The following is a 16,898-nucleotide window of genomic DNA, read 5'->3' on the forward strand; positions in this document are numbered from 1 at the left end:
TAGCTGTTTAACATGAAAGCTCTTTACACACTGCGCTGTCAGCGGTTTTTGCTTGTTGCTTTTGTAATTGATGGTAGTCGCTGCTCTGCTTGCAGACCAGCTAGCGGGTCGCCGTCTAATTGCAAGAATGTCAATAAGAAGCCTCTGCACGATGGCGCAAATACCGCTGTGGAGTTTAACCTTGTCCGTAAACGTATTATCGTTTAAGCCACACCGGATCACCGGACAGTTGTACAGCAGCAGCAATGCTGGTAGCAACACTTTTTGTGACCCATTATATATACAGAGAGCACATAAAGCTACAACGACCTTTCATATTCTACTTATCTGCTGGCGTAAAGTGTTCGTTAGCAACATACATTGCTGTGTTGCAGCACAGTATGGCGTAGCGGGCAAGTGTAATGCCACCGATGCAACTTAAAACAAAAAAATCAAGAAAACAAAAGGCCGGCTGCACGCAGATGCTCGCGCGCTTGTTTTTGTCGAGACTGCACGAGCGCCACCACATGACTCTGCTCCACCAATAGGGGGGGGGGACGTGCAGACCGCATCGCCTGCCCTCGCTGAAGGGCTCTGGCGAAAAAGTAAAAGAATGTCGCTGCTTTTAGTTTTATTCAGGTGTATTAGCGGCAGCAGTATCAGCTTAAGAAGTGCAGTTCAGTCAAGGTTTACAGTTTCACACGGTGATGTTGCGATAGCAGTATCTACGATGCACTCTTTCATGTATCAGAAATACAGATACTGATACATGTCTTGCCAGACGTAGCATGATATAGATACAAGACCCAGAGAGTATCTGAGATACTATCTAAGATACATGTATCTTCTACACTGCCCAGCACTAGCTGCACTGTACCAAATATTCCCCTAGTTTCTTAGTCAGATGTCTGATCCTATATTTCACGTTTATGCTATGGTTATCCACCTGAACTGCCACTTCAGGTTCTAAAAACACGCATGCACAGTTTGAAGTATGCTGGGCCAACCTCCGCCAGCTGGCACTGTAAACGCTGCCTTTAAGAAATAGATTGTTCAGTCATTTTTATAAAGTTTACACACGAAAATGACCAAAAAAGTTGTTGAAAGTACCGGCAGAAGTGTACTGCCATACAAAACTACAATGAACGAACTGAAACACTAAGATGCACGCGTACGCTGCCCGGACTTTAGCAGACGAGAGACCAAAGTCCTGGCTCTGACGTCACGCCGTATTGGATGCCGAATCGTACTGTGTGTCTCCTATTTTTAATGCCAATCATATGGACACTCCAGCCACATTTTTGCCGTCGGCGCCGATGATTGCAACTCAATCTCCTGCATTCTAGGGAACAAAGCGGGGAGGAAACGCGCCGTAATCCCGTCGGTGGCCGAGTCTATGCGACCTGTGTCGGTGGCCGAGTCTAAGTGCGACGGCAACTTATACCTTTGTGCGTGCTCTGTTCTCGCCGCTCAGTTTGCGTTGAAGCGATACACGGTACAAAGGTCACTTCGCCTGCTGTTGATGCTGTGCTTGCTCACGCCTGCATTTTGACGAGTCTCCACGGTCATCGAGTGTGATGTGTTCATGTTTGCCTGTGTGCGCTGACATCATGCTTGTTAATTTACATATTGCGAATGTTTGAGAGTTTATATGGCCGATAAAACTACTATCCTCACTTCGTGTAGCTGTCTACGCATTTTCTATCGCAATCGATGGTTCACCTTTCGGGCGAAACCGACTTTTTTAGAGGTGGCCGCGGGAAAAAAATCACTTCAAATTTACCCCGCATAATGAACGGGCCTCTTCGATTATCCGTCTCTGACAGTCCCGGACTACCCGAGACGGTGCTTTCAGCCAATGAGCGTTGCGTATGCAGTCTTTCGGACAGTCCAGGACTGTCAGGAACGGATAATCGAAGAGGCCCCCAACTTTGCGCATATTTTTCGGGAAAAAAAGGTGCGTTCATTATGCGAGTAAATACAGTAATCGAGCAATCTACAGCATTTAGTGGTGATGTCCGGTTGAAACAGCGGGCTGTAATTGAATTTCTGACTGCGGAAGGTTGTGGCTTGTGTGGAGGTTTGATGCAGCTGGATTTTGGTCTTAACAAGTCCTTGCCCACCTCCGCACAGTACTGACGTCAACACAGGCATTCCCGTAAACTGCAGTCAGATGGGAATGAATATTGATGGGCGCACACCTTCCCGCAGTCAGAAATTCAATTTCAGCCCCCTGTTTCAACCGGACATCACCACTGGATGCCATGGATGCCATGGATTGCTTGATTACTCTGGAACAAGAAGAGATAGGAAGGTGAGGAAAGTGACACTCTATAGTTTAAGCATCAGTGCATTAATGATAAAGAGTTCAAAATGTTTGCAGTACTACTCGCAAAGTAGTGGGCTTGGAGGCATTACTTTCTGAATCACCCTCGTATAATCAAAATATTGGTGGGAGACAGGCAACTTGTACGTTCTGGTGGCAAGATATGCATCGTCACTTGGACTGCATGCCTTGCATGCATGTATAAAGTGTGTATGTTTAGTTATAGTAACTAATCACTTATAGTGCATATGTTAATGTCTCCAGCAGCTTATATGGCAAGCATTCTTTATTGCATAAAAATATGTCTATGTGACCTTCAACTGGGTCCTCCTTGCAACTGTGTGACAATTCCCCAAGATTCTGATGCATCCTGTAGGGATGTGCCTATCAGCTTGCCAGTGAGTATAGTTAACACTTGCATGCACTCAATGATATATTCAAGACTTGGAAAAAGTTCAATCATGCAGCATGCTTTAAAAGTGAAAGTACTTCACTATGTGACAATGGATTGAATACAAATTCCTTGAATAGCCCGAAGTGCGAATCCTACATCTACAATTAAGTCTTTCTAGCATATCTGGTAAAACTCCTAGTGTTAGGCTGGTTGCAGCCTTTCCATAGTGCATAGTGCCTGCATGTAGAAGGTATGCCTGGGCTGGCAGTATATACGAGCCAACCAGTGCTGCTAAGCACTGTTTACTCACCCTTGCACACACCCCAATTCAGTTGCACAACTTGAGTACAAAACACTCTAATATTTTGCGAGCTTATTCCGAGACCATATAAGTAATAGCATAATAGCTGTGAAAACAATTGCATCACATTTTTCTTAATGAAATCTCCTGAATCTTGAAGTGTATCCTATGAGCTAAATTTTTTGCACAATTATTTTTAGCTATTTTGCTAAGTGCACAGCTAGAAAAGTTATTCTCAGCTGCTTGACAAATGAAAATAATATGCCATTGTTCCCCATCCACAAAGCATCACTTTTTTTTTTTTTTTTTTTTTTTACGAAATGGTTTAAATTATGTGGAACCCCAGGTGTATGTTTAAGCAGCCACATGATGAAGCCACACATTAAAAACTGCTGCATTCTCACCTATGGCTGCTGATGTCTGGCGGCCCCAGATGGCGACCAAGCTGGGGCTGTCAAGTTTGCTACGCAGTTGCTGTTCTTGCATCAATTCCCAGTTTGCACCTGTATATAAAAGGTTTACATACAACAGTATTTAGATTCTCTGGTTCTTTCTCATTGTAGCAGAAAGTGTTGCACACCCAATGTGCTTTCAAATTTTCATCTATAGGCAGCAAATTTCAAATAATTTTTTTAGAAGTTGTTCAAGAACATGTACAATTGTACTATGCATGTTCCTCAACTTCAAAGCATTCTTTCTGAGAAACCCGTATGAGTTTCCTCTGTAGCTTCTAACAACATTCGGGAGGATAACAATTTTTCCCTTTCGTGATACTTCCTCCATTGCGCGATTCCGCAGAACTGCAGAATCTGATTTGCCATATGCATGTTAATCAGTTCAAAAATACAAGCTTACTTAATAAAGTGACCCTGCCGCAAACACGACACTATCTTTTTTCTTCATTTGTGCATTATCATCATATTGATTTATGTTCATTTTGCAGGACAAAAGGCCTCTTTTAGTGATCTCAAACTACCCCTGTCATGCATCAGCTGACTCCCCTCCAAGAAAGGTGTGAAATATGTCTGGCATTAGAGGCCATCACCAGGTGACACCCCCCCCCCCCCCCCCTTTTTTTTTTAAAAAACAAAAGGTTTTTGAAAGCACCTTGTGTAAGCTGAGTTGCCAGCAACTGAATGACGTCACTGCCGTGACTCTGCAGCCTTCCTATTTTCTTTGTTAATTCTCTACCAAAAGCTGTGCCACTGCAGAGTCAGGTGGAGTAACTAATCATAGAATGGACTCACTATTAAAGATGTTGCCTCATGAATCTCGTGCTGCAAAAACTTTTTCGATCCTTGAAGTTGAAATGGAGTTAGAGGTAGTTATTTCACCGATGCGCCGGCTTTCTCTCTTATTTCGTCACCACTAGCACACTGGAAGCTACACAGGGGGGATGACAAGGGGGCAAGGACCCGCCCAAAGTTTGGGCATTTTCGTTTTTTTTACTTTCTCGACGCTACTTCCGGTCCAGGTGTGTACGACAGTCTCGACATGAGATGGGCACTCGGGCACCTGGAACTACATCACTTACAGACAACAATCAGAACGTGCGCTTGTCAGAGCATCTAGCCGAGGAGAGGACTCGTCACGGTATCAACGCAACACAGACCTCAGAGGCCACAACGAGCAGATGCAGCTACGTGCAAATGGCGTGTGTTGACCAGAAATGCAAAGACTAAATACATTTTCTTTTTGAGATCACAGACATGTGTTTTTCATTTATTTAACTGGAACTTGGTAATTATAGTATTACTGAGAATGTTCTCGCGATCACGAAATCCGCCAATACCTGTTGGGCCTGCTTGGCTGCTTGCGACATAGCTGCTCACGACATTGCAAAGAAGAGAGCAGCTATTTTTTACTGTTTTTGACAAGAGAATGTTAATTCCCTGCTGCATGCAGTGCAATAGCATTTGGCTCACATGTTCACAGGAGCCTAGTCTACAAATCGGCAATGTTTTCTTATTATGTTCGAAAAGTGTTTCAGGGCCATTTTAAACTCTTTATATATCAATGCGCAGGGGTTTAGTACTATTTAGTACTACACCGTTACTCTATAGCTGTACAGAGTGTGCACACAAGCCACAGTGTTTGTCAGGCCTCTTACTTTTCATTTCTTTATCTTTATTTGTCCTATTTTGTGATAGACTGCGCAAGTATATATTTCGCTGTTACAATGAATAAACTTTAGTTGCGAGTCAGCGTTGTGTCTGTGTCTTTCTTCATCTGGTCTCCTGTTGTTGGTACTGTTTCAAAATCCCAAGTATATTGTACCAACTCGCCCGAGCTTCGACTTTAGCAGTGTCACTAATTGCACAGCACCAACAACTGCAGGCATTGTAACCTGTCAGGGGGCCTCTTGACGGACTGCCATTTTGATTCTCAGATCAACAAATTTACTGGGGAGTTTTGCCTCTTAGTTTAGAAGGTGGCGGCACGTACCCTGTTAAAGGCTGACACCACCCTAAAACAGGACGTGGGTGTGTATACCTAAGAGTAGATTTTTCCGTTTAGATTTTTCATAGCGTCTTGCAGTCATGCAGAAAGCATTTTAGTATTTTACAGTATTTTAGTTAATTATGGCTATTAAATACACAATTACAGTGTCCAAAGATAGTATTCGAAACTCTATATTTCCAATTTTTAGATTATTTACTCAACCGTGTAAACAGTGCCCTGTGAAGCACACAAAACCTTTTACGAGTAAGGAACAACCGACATTGGGGGATAAAAAAAAATCTCATTCCATATGGATTCCACAGCACTTTCGCAAAATTCACAGGTACATGAGGCACTGGAGCATGCAACACAAAGGATAAATGAAAAGGGTAACCTTCGCAATGACAGCTCTGCAGTCACTGCGAAGTCATCCCTCTGAAGGAGGGAACAAAGCTTGAGCAGACATTCATCGCTTAAGAGCAGGAATGTAATACAAAATACCCTATTCAGCTTCTTCTGACGATGATCATTTGCAAATTCATTGAGTGGAACAGTAACACCATTCACTGAAACGGATATTATTGCTCTTTCCAAACGTAGCGACGAGTCATGATCTCTGGAGAAGTTCGGCTAGTAGGCATTGCGTTTCATTAATGTAATAAGGGCTAAAAATGGTAGTAGTTTAAGGAAGTTGTAGGAAAGGGTAGATGAGGGTCTTTCGAGCAGAATTGTTAGCTGCTTGTATCATGCTTGCTGCATTTACTCGTGCAAGGCCTGGAATTTTTTTTTTTTTTTTTTTCAGACAATTTACAGGGTGCACTCCTAACACGAGGCAGGCTTATGGCTGGTCACTGAAGCCTCGAACTGCGCTCTGACTGATATGGGGCATAATGCAACCACTGACAACCGACTATGAACACTTTTAATTAATTTCCCCCATGGCTTCCACTGCCCTTGTCATTTGACGAACTCGGCTCATTGGCGCCATCCCAAAGCTGCTTGTCCTTTGTGCCGCCTATACTGTTTCGAGATATCTGTCACCTTGAAGCTATTGACGACGAGTCTAGAACGAAACTGCACGCATGCATTCAATATCTATGTGCACATGTTTTGCAGTGATGCTCTCACGTGCCTGAAAGCCCAATGCAGTTAAACAACAAGCTGCAGGACAGTCGATACTGTTGAAGTGTGCTGGATCTATGCTGCGTCATCCCACAGGATAAAGTAATGGTGACGATTCCATCGTCAGGAGAACAGTAATTTTTGCCATCTGCTTCCGGAATTTAACAGCATAAGGTATGCATGTGATGCTTAATGATACTTTTTTTTTCCAGATTTTTGCCTTCCAAAGTGGGGGTGCAGGCCTTAAGCATAGGCAAGGCTTACATAGGTATATATGGTAGAACAAAGATATTTGGCTGGTGTGTTAATGACAGCAGTATTTAGCAACTTGGTAGGCTCATTAATAACCATGTCTAAAAAGTGTTGCAGAGCCTCTTTGAAATCATGACTACAGGCTAAGTGGCCTTTGCAGAAAAGCAACAGGTAAGCACAGCCTAGACTGAAAGTCAAGAATAATATTTCAGTGGTTCAGCAAAAATTATATTGCTTGCAACAAGGTAGTTCAGAACAAGGCATTAACCCAATCAAACGTCCATGCAAAAGAAGCCTTTGGCTGTCAAAGCTCACCTTCAGCACTCTGCTGTTCACGCTCATGTAGTTCTATGATGCGGCGGCCATCCCAAGAAACCCGCTGTGCCTGCACCTGGGGACTGTTATCAAGAGCTGGAAATGCAGCGTAGTACCTTCAAGAGGAAGAAGCAGATAATGCGAATCATTTTATACAGTTGCTGCAGATGTCCATTCTATTTGTGGTAGGACCATCACAAAAGCTGAACAGTATAGGGGCCCTGAACCACTTTGTTTCAAAGTCAAGAAATGCATTTAAAGTTAAACTAGACTATTTCATAAATACTTTCCAAAAGAAGTTCTTCAATGCATTCAGCAGAAGCAGAGTTATTGGCAATCAAAGATACCATTCGTAGTGCTTCCGCTCCTTCTTCAATGATTTGCATGGCGAAGGTTACGGCGGAGCAGGGTGTGTCTACAAAGCTCCGCCTACTGAATGTCATGGTGGCGCGGAGTTCAAATTTGATTTTGAATGTTCACGTAGGTGCGACTATTTCCAATTTTGGCATCTGTGATGCACCAAACACGCAGTTGTCCTCAGCGAGCCGCAGTGCACTCGGACAGTGGACTCGTCGCGGCACCATGCAGTGGCCGCAGTATCTACACTACGTAGCACACTCCAGCTACATGATGCAGCAGCATTATTTTTGCACGCTCGCACTCATCTGCTTCTATCTGGCTGTGCTATGTGGTGCGAACCAGCTTTGTCCTGCACCAGCTTGATTGACAGATAGTAGCCACATCCAACTTGCGCATTTTGAAGCTCTATCAATCGCTCATTACGAAGCGAAGTCTTCCAAGGCGTCTAACCAGGAGCGGCCAGGAGTGAACGCACGCTGGCAAGCGTGTGTGGCCTGACCTTAAGTTTTGCATGGTTCAAGGCTAGTTGAGTGTTCAAAACTAGCCGAAATCAGGGAGACCCGACGGCTACGACACCGATAAGCAGGGTGGCCAAAGTTTATTTCCTACACAGGCGGCTGTTACCGAGCGTGAGCAGACGATAGTCGGCTTCTTTCAGAAGTACGTAATTAGTATCAAAATTCGAAAGCACATTTTCGCTTACTTCAGTCTGCTTATTAAACTGCGTCAATAAATATACACAGTAACAGAAGGAAGAAGCGCACTGATCCGAACAACCTTCTTGATTGATGTCAGCTATTGGCGAACAGTAGCCGCGCATGGGATTCAGCCATATTACGAAATAAAGCATCCAGAAAAGAGTGAGGAGCAGGCTTCTGTTGAAAGGAGAGCGTTTGAGAGTAAGGTGACTTCGCGCTTTGCTTGTGAGATCCACGCGCCACGCACAACTGCAAAATTTGGCTGAAATATTCACAACAGCGTACAGTCAAACGTCATTAATACGTGCCCGCTTAATGTGCAATTTCGGTTGAAATGTAGTCGCGAAGACTCCCCCCCCCCCCACTAAATGTGCAATTGCGGTTGAAATGTAGTCGTGAAGACTCCCCCACCCAGCCCCCATTGAACCCCATAAATTGACCACTTAAACCATAGTTGCTCATTGCCCACCAAACGGTTAGGGCGTACTATTTTTCTCTCTTGTTCTACACGCACAAGCACAAAATCGGTAAAATCTCATGTGCGCAGACGTTCGATTCTCGAGTTGTGATGCCCGAATGACAGTCGCCAGCGATAGTGAACTTAAAACATGGCCACTATGACGTATTTACATGGCCACCATGACGTATCTCCTGCTCATACAGCTGTTGCCGATTGCAGAGCACAAAAGCATGGCCTTCAAGATTAGCTCCTGGTAACGCGAAGAAGCTGCCGGTAGGGGGTGCGAATTCGCTCTCGACATTGAATCCAATTCAAGTAACGTAACCGTGCAGAAGCACATTTTATTGCGAAGCACATTTCTGCCTCTGCCGTCACCGTGGACGTCACTTTGAGGTTCCGTATAAAGTCCGAACATGGCAACATCGTTGACATGCGCCGTACGCGGTATGTGCGAGTGAAAGCTTGTGAGGGTCAGCCGACTCAATCTCGTGTGCGCGAGGAAGAAAGGCGGGATGGAAGCGCGCTGCTTCTGTCACGCACGAGGCACGGCGGGGGAGGCGAGAAAGGGAAGGGGGTGGCCGCCGCCGTTTTTTGAAAGTGATCTGCGACGTGGAAAAAGAGCACGTCCGCGCGGGATTCATCTTCATAGAGATCTGCAGTCGAATTGCAACTAGTGCCAGTACCTTCGTATGCACTGTGCTTTCGCTGTCTAGTTCACGTTGAAGCGAGACGGTACGCTCGCTGCTACTGCTGCGCCTCCTCACACCAGCGTTGTGACAGCAATTTTCTACGGTCATCAAGCGAGATGTGTTCATGTTTACCTGTGCATGCTTGTTAATTTACAGTTAAACCTGGATATAACGAAATTGACAAATTCCCGAAAAACTTCGTTATAAAGAGGATTTCGTTATATGCAGTTTTGGCACGAAAATTTGAAAAAGAAACGCTTACCGTATTTACTCGATTCTAACGCGCCCTCAATTGTAACGCGCACTCATTTTCCGTTTGGTCGAAGCACTCATCCTTGGAATGTCACACCAGGTACCGGATGCGTGGACGCGTGCCGTTTCGCACAAGCGCGAGGCATCGGAAACGAAGAGCGAGCGTCACGATGACGTCGTAGCGTCGTATAGTGTTACAGTAGAACCCCGCTGTTACATTCCCGGGGGCTGCGTTTTCCCGGCTGTTACGTCGTTTTCGGCCGGTCCCGGCACAGCTCCCATAGAACCCAATGCATTGGTAACCCCGCTGTTGCGTCGCAACTGTGGGACCGTTCCCGCATCATACGTTGCGAACTGCCACCCCGCGCCGGCCCGAGCGGCCATTTTGACTTTTCATGCCGCTTGCCTTGGTGGCTTGACGGTGGCATTGGCCGCCCAAAGTGCCGGGGGCGACAACTATGACGTATTTTCGGTTTCCGCCAGCAAAAGTATGGCCCTTGAGATCCGTATTTGCTATCTAAAGATGGTGTCTATGACGTGTTGTGGCCCTAAAATTGGTTTTGGCTCATAGATATTCCGTATAAAGTCCAAGGGAGATAACGCAGTCGCCGCGCGCCGTATGCTGTATGCGCGAGTGAAAACGTGCGAGGGGAGCCGACGACCGCGTCTAAATCTCGCGCGCGCAAGAAAGAAAAGCAGGGAGGCAGCGCGCCTTCTTCCGTTGCGCTCGACGCACCGGCGAGGGAGCGAGGGGGGAGGGATAGCGGGGCGGCGTTGTACTGTACTCTGGCATCAACTGCGGACTGCGCGCGGTCGTGCGGGCCGTATGTTGAAAGCGATCTGCATTGGGGCAGAGTCAGTGTAGGTGCGTCGGTGGCTCGTAGCTTTGTGCGTGCTGTGTGTTCTCGGCGCTCAGTTTGCGTTGAAGCAATAGACAACAGCACGAAGGTCACTTTGCTCGCTTCTCCAGCGGCGCTTCCACATGCCGCCAGCGTTTAACAGCGCGTGTCCGCGCTCAACGAGTGTGATGTGTCACAGCATGCACCAGCGCGTCGTCAACATCAACTGGAAAAGGAGAGAGTGCCGGCTTGGCGGGCTATGCCAGCTGCAGCCAGCGGCAGGGAGGGGGAAAGGTCACACGCGCAGCGGCAAGATCGCTGGGTTGAGGGATGCAGGCCCGCCTCGCACATGCACGCACGCACACGTGCGCTTGCTTCGCATTCCGTCGCGGCGGAGAAGGTGCTTCCGGTTGCTGCTCGCGCAAAAATGACAAAATTTGGGGCGAAATCTCTAGGTTGTTGGTGGGGGAAATTCGTTATATCGAGGGGGTCTCCCGCTGCCACTTCGTTACATAGAGGTCTCAAATACATGTGCTTCTATGGAGTAACGGCGGGGAATAGAAAAACTTTGTTATATCCAGGAATTCGTTATATGGAGGTTCAGTATAAGCAAGTTTAACTCTAGTTAGTAAGCGGGGACTCATGGACAAATGGCTCGTGACCTTTTCGAGTTCTAAGATGTCGCGGAAAAGCCACTACGGCGGCAAGTGAAGATCACCGATTTTTTGCAGCCTACCCGCAAATAAAGCCTGTCTGAGTGTATGTGTGTTTGAGAGCATCGTGACGTAGTTCTTTGGCGGTCTGTAAGTAGCCGCTAAACTGGCATCGGCGGTTAATTCGTACATCGTTTAGTGCGTACCTAAACGTCGTTCCCGGCCAACTACGTATTAACGAGGTTTGACTGTATGCTATCCGCAGACTGTGTTCTTTCACCAAGCCCGAGGGATGGTTCAGGGCCCCTTTAATGGCATAATACTTTACACGTCTATTAGAAAATGATCATTTTAAAAAAATAATTGCTGTTCATTTTGCTACCCACTGTGTTTCTCAACAAAGGAAATTGCAATACTTTCCATCAACGCCTCCATTTCTTTGTATGACAAGCCGCAAGTACCACACCACATCATGTTTGTTCTCAGCCAGTCATGCATAACCAGGCACACTTTATCAATCTTCTTTTTCACTAGCACTCCTTTGAAGCTGCCAACATCGGTTTTCATTTTGAATGGTGCACTTGCACCCATACTCATGCAAATGTGTTGACGAAATATTGCTAAAACAGTAAAGGCTCAATAACGAAGAGGACAAAAAGGTTGTGTCAGTATACTTTTAACATAAGCCCTCTGCCACACTTATACCCGCCAAATCAATTCAAAGATAAGTGAGAATGGTTAACGAATTGTGCTCCCATGATCAAGATTGAAAGTAGAAATAATGCTTTGGAAACATGAACACAGGGGAAAGAGTTCAACATGCTAAAGCCTTCACAATATAGTACAGCCCCCCCCCCACAGTCTTTGCTACAGTGAAATGACAGCCCTTGTTTTTATGGGTCCGCAAATAGCAAGCTTGTATAATTGAACCAAGTATCAATATTCAGAAGCGATGGGTTCAAACATAAAATTGAATATGAAATAGACTTCTCATCACAGAAAATTAATTTGGATAGGAAAATGACTAATGAAAATCTTTACATCATTTAATGCACACAAACCTATTTGTAAGTCATTTTCAATAGGGCAGCTCGTGAAAAGAAATGAAAGGTCACTGCAATGTATAGGATCACAACAGTGACAATAATACCTTGCAAACAGACACCTGTATCCAGGTCACATTGGTTACATACTTACTGTTCATCACATGATGAGCTCCATTAATGGAAAAAATGTTTTGGCAATCAATATGAAGACAGGCAAGAAGTGAAGCACCCCTTGTTATGTCACTGCGTAGTTATCATACAAAAAAATTCCAGTGCTCCAAAGGTCACTCAGTGAAATTCTGCAGACACAAAGTATCCTGAACTCAATAATACTTTCATTAAGAACCTGCTTGAATAACTACAGAAACTACAGCTAAGATTGCTTGACAACAGAGAAGAGACTTGCAAGCTGGCACCAAATGCATGGCACTTGTTAAAAGAATGCACGATGCAAGATGACAACACTAAACCCATTTATTCAGCTATAAACGACCTGATAAAAAAAAAAAGAATATCATACGCTCATATCAAGTACTTAAACTTTAAACAGAAGCATTCCATTCAGAAGAGACACTCACATTTGTGCAAGTTCCTTTGGAGACCTACGCTTCAGAGGTTCCTCCACTGGTGCAGCTGCAGCAGCTTCTTCTGCCTCTGAAAGCAAAACGAAGATCCCCAAAAGAATAAATCCAAACATGGAAACTGTTTCCTATTTCAGCAATAAATGCACTGCTGTAAGCACACTAGCAATTAATGCACACTAAATGGCAGTACGGTCATGAGAAACTGAACAGCCAAATTCAAGCTTTTTTTCCCCTGAATACTGGCAAAATGACCCCTTGGCAAAGGTTAGGTGTGAAATATTCGAATTTTGCCTAAATGTTGCAAGATGTAGCGAGCCCAACCACTTGACACAACTGGCGCAGCAATCACATCACTGCACAATTACTAATGACAACTATGAACTTTTTTTTTTGACACAAGGACAACACTCTACAAACATGCATGGTAAACCAAGATGGCAAGATGAGCAAGTGGTTAGGATTCATTTTGAACGTGTAACACATCGCATATAAACAAGGACAAAAGGTAGGCAGTGCCATGTTGTTTATTCTGCCTTTTGTCTCTGTTCACTTGTGCTGTGTTACACGTTCAAAATGAACCATGCATGATGCTAGCATTTACAGTTATGGTGAAAAGCAATAGTGTCTTGAAACACTAGCAAAATCTTCTCAATTGTTCCCATATGTACTTCTCAAATATAACTGATCACTTTCCAGCATGCCCAAATAAAATTTTAAAAAGCAAAGTTCAGAGTATGGTAAATACAGCAAAAATAAACATGATGGCTAGAGTCAGTTACAAGTCAATGCTGGAGAGGCACCTTCCAAACAAAGCGTGATGCACCTGACATTGACATTTCCATACTTAGGGAAACAGTTCCCTTACAGATGTCATTGACACAAAGGCAAGGTGCCCTGGACTGCTGGAGAGGCACCTTCCAAACAAAGCATGATGCACCTGACATTGACATTTCCATACTTAGGGAAACAGTTCCCTTACAGATGTCATTGACACAAAGGCAAGGTGCCCTGGACTGTTCAGCCTCAATGAGTGCACCACACGCGTGAAGAGGCAAAACTGCAGTGTAGGGGATGAAGAAAACCGCTCACAGCACAAACAGGTCATTTGACCTGTCATTGACTATAGTTGTGCTGTATCAAACATGAAGAATGTGCTTACCAGACTCGGGGTTCAAGTGGTTGTTCAGGCGTCTGCAGAGCTCATCCACCAGTGTTTCAAGGCCAGCCTTCTGCAAAACAAGTTCATGAGCTTGTAGATTTTCTACCCAGGGGTTAATGGATAATTTAGAGAGACAGCACTGCCTACCTGCTCTGTGGCTGACCTTAGGCACTCCACTGCAGCAACACGGTTTCCTAATTCCTGGACATGTTTAGAGACAATATTGTTAGCATGCTAATAACTGCTACAGTCAACAAGCCATAGAAAACCTCATGATAAATTTCGCCATTAAGCAATAATTAGGATGTATGACATAGCTAAAAAGCTTCAGTGCTCAGTTGCATACATTAGTGAATGATTATTTTAAATTAGGATTAAACATCAAAAAGTTGCACCTGGTCTATGAGGAACACCATAGTGGATGAGCTCCAGATTCTATCCACTTGGTGTGCTTCAATGTAAACCTAAGTCTCAGCACGTGTAGATTTTTGCCTTTAGTACATACATGTAAATCACAGAACCTGCTGCAAGACAACTTTTCCCTGCAGCAAGTTTTTCCTTAAAGCATCAACCATGTGACTGGTGGCTTCATTTTATACATAAAGGGCGCAGGGAACAAACACTTGTCTGGTGACACAGAATAAAAAAAAAAGAAAGAAGAAGAGTTCCTACATGCAGGACATGTCAAAACAAAGATTAAAATTACTGTATAATCCACTAGTGCTTACAACACGTTTTGAATTTTCATTTTTCTTTTTTGCAGTAAATGAAGGTCTCAGACATCTAAACCCAATAAATAATACTGGCAAGCTTTAGAGTGCCTTAGATAATTTACTGTAACAGCTTTGCTATGAACCAGTTTCGGTTTCGTTTTTCAGGAGTGTGTGTAATGCCGTCGGGACACACAAGGTGGTCGCGTGGGAGCAAGATGTGATGTTTTGGCCCTAGGTCCAGCTCTCTTGGTGGTCTGTCATGCTGCTACATTGAGGAATGCAGTAAGTAGCAGCACAGCAGATGATCGAGCAAGCCCCGTAGCGAGTGTCAAAATGTTGCGACGTCTTGCTCCCACATGACCACATTCAGTGTCATGATGCGACGATACCTAGGCACCTCCTGGGAAACAAGTCAAAACTGGTTTGTAGAAAAGACATTAAACTGTTTCCAACACACTAAAGCTTACCAGTATTATTGCGATAGCAATTATATGGACACTTCAACCGGATTTCTGCCGTCGCCGTGAGGTTCCCTATAGATAAAATCTTCGCCGCGCGCCGTATGCCCGAGCGGAAGCGTGCGGGGACGCGCGCTATCACGGAGAGCGAACGCACTCAATCTCCCACGCGCAAGCAAGGAAGCGGGAAGCCAGCGCCGGAGGGAGCGGGGGTGGGGGGGGGGGGGGCGCACTTCTACTCTGCCAACAACCGCGCTCGTCGCTCGCTCGCACCGTCGCTTATCTCCCACAGGCTCTGACCTTTATGCGCCGTGCATTCGCCGCTCAGTTTCCGTTGAAGCGATAGACCGCACGTACCTTCGCCCGTTGCTGCGGCGTATGCGCTTGCTGCCAGCGTTTTGACAGTCGTTGTCTGCAGTTATTCAGTGTGATCTATTCATGTTTGTTTGTGCGCGCTCACACCACGCTTGTTCAATCAGTTAGTAATAGTCGGGCCACATTTTCCAACGCACGCTACACATGCAATGCTGCCCGGGTCGGCAGTGCAGCGCTACAGGTGTGTCCCTTCGCACGCGCTGCCCACGGGAAGCGCTTCTCATCAACACCACCGTTTCACACGCGCCTTCTCGTGGTCATCGAGTCTCTCTTCATGTCGGTCTACTTACGCCGCAGCACACCTGCTTACTTAATCAGCTCATGTTTACTACAATTCATATTGCTACCAAAGCCGCTCACCTTACTTCGTATGACATTGCTGTGTTGCTATCGCATTCATTGCTTCGCCCTTAGGGCGAAACTGTGACATTTTATCTTCTGGGTTTCAGTTTGGCTTATTTTCTTTAAAGACCACGATTTTGGGGATATTACATAAGGGGAGGGGTACAAACATTTGATATTATACAAGATCAAGTAAATTTTTTGAGGTCCAGGACCTTCCCTTAATGCAAAAAACGGAAGGTAAAAAGAATGTCATTTCAATACAACTTGAAGATGCCAACTGAGCACCTTTGTTGGAAAAACTGCTCACTTTTTCAGGATGCAGAAGCAGGCTCATTACAGTGTGAGAGTACACAGTGTCAATTCCTCTGCTCTCCAGTTCCCCCTATAAATAGAGAGAGAGAGAGAGAGAAAACAAAAAAAGATAAATATAAAAAAGTGAGCTACGAAAATAAGTTTCATTCAATAGCTGCAATGGTCATTCTAAACAGCAAATAATACTGTGTGATCTAATTAGACTATGCGTAAAATATTACCGCATATCCTTCACATTTAAGATTTACAGCTCACATTGTAGCCTTCCTCCACACTTGCTTCGTGTTGGCTACAGCAGCACATATTTTAGATGTGCTACATATCTTTACATCACTAAGTGGACTGCTCTGTAGTACGAAATGAGCACACATAACCACGTCCAGTGAGCCAAAATGAAAACAAGATCACAGCCGCAGGCAACCAGTTGCACTTCCAGATCATCAGAGGTGCAATCAGAGCGATTCAGGTTTCATAAAAAACAGTTATGCTGACGGTTTATGACTCAACCATATACAGTAGTGAAAAAAAAATGATATTTTGGGGTTTAGGTCTCCTGAGCTGAACTGCTCACAGGGATGGAAGCGGCCAAGGGAGATCACAGTCAATAAAGAACATTGCCAGAGTCTCTATGGTCACCAGCAAGCGGTGATAGCAGAAGGCTCCGTCGCCGCTCCCGTATTCCCGCACGTGATTAGTCAACCGCGTTCTTGCCGCGGCAATCGCTGCGGCCTGCCGTATTAGAGCACTGCACGGGCCGATTTTTGCAGCCCGGGCCCGGCCCGGGCCCGTTTTTACATTGGGCGGCCCGCCCGAGCCCGATCAAA

General features: G+C 45.2%; 1 protein-coding gene across 1 annotated transcript in view; it reads right to left on the reverse strand.

Moving 5' to 3' along the window:
* Positions 1-16,898, reverse strand: part of LOC119461456 (nascent polypeptide-associated complex subunit alpha, muscle-specific form-like) — a 73,464-nt gene that overhangs the window by 46,484 nt on the left and 10,082 nt on the right. The window contains exons 4-9 of the mRNA XM_049660640.1: positions 16,070-16,144; positions 14,019-14,072; positions 13,872-13,941; positions 12,707-12,782; positions 7,132-7,247; positions 3,405-3,503 (exon numbers count right to left, since the gene is read on the reverse strand). Of these exons, the coding sequence (XP_049516597.1) occupies positions 3,405-3,503; positions 7,132-7,247; positions 12,707-12,782; positions 13,872-13,941; positions 14,019-14,072; positions 16,070-16,144 (490 nt within the window). The remainder of the gene's footprint in view (positions 1-3,404; positions 3,504-7,131; positions 7,248-12,706; positions 12,783-13,871; positions 13,942-14,018; positions 14,073-16,069; positions 16,145-16,898) is intronic.

The sequence above is a fragment of the Dermacentor silvarum genome, chromosome 1 (genome assembly GCF_013339745.2).
Source record: "Dermacentor silvarum isolate Dsil-2018 chromosome 1, BIME_Dsil_1.4, whole genome shotgun sequence".
Taxonomy (NCBI): domain Eukaryota; kingdom Metazoa; phylum Arthropoda; class Arachnida; order Ixodida; family Ixodidae; genus Dermacentor; species Dermacentor silvarum.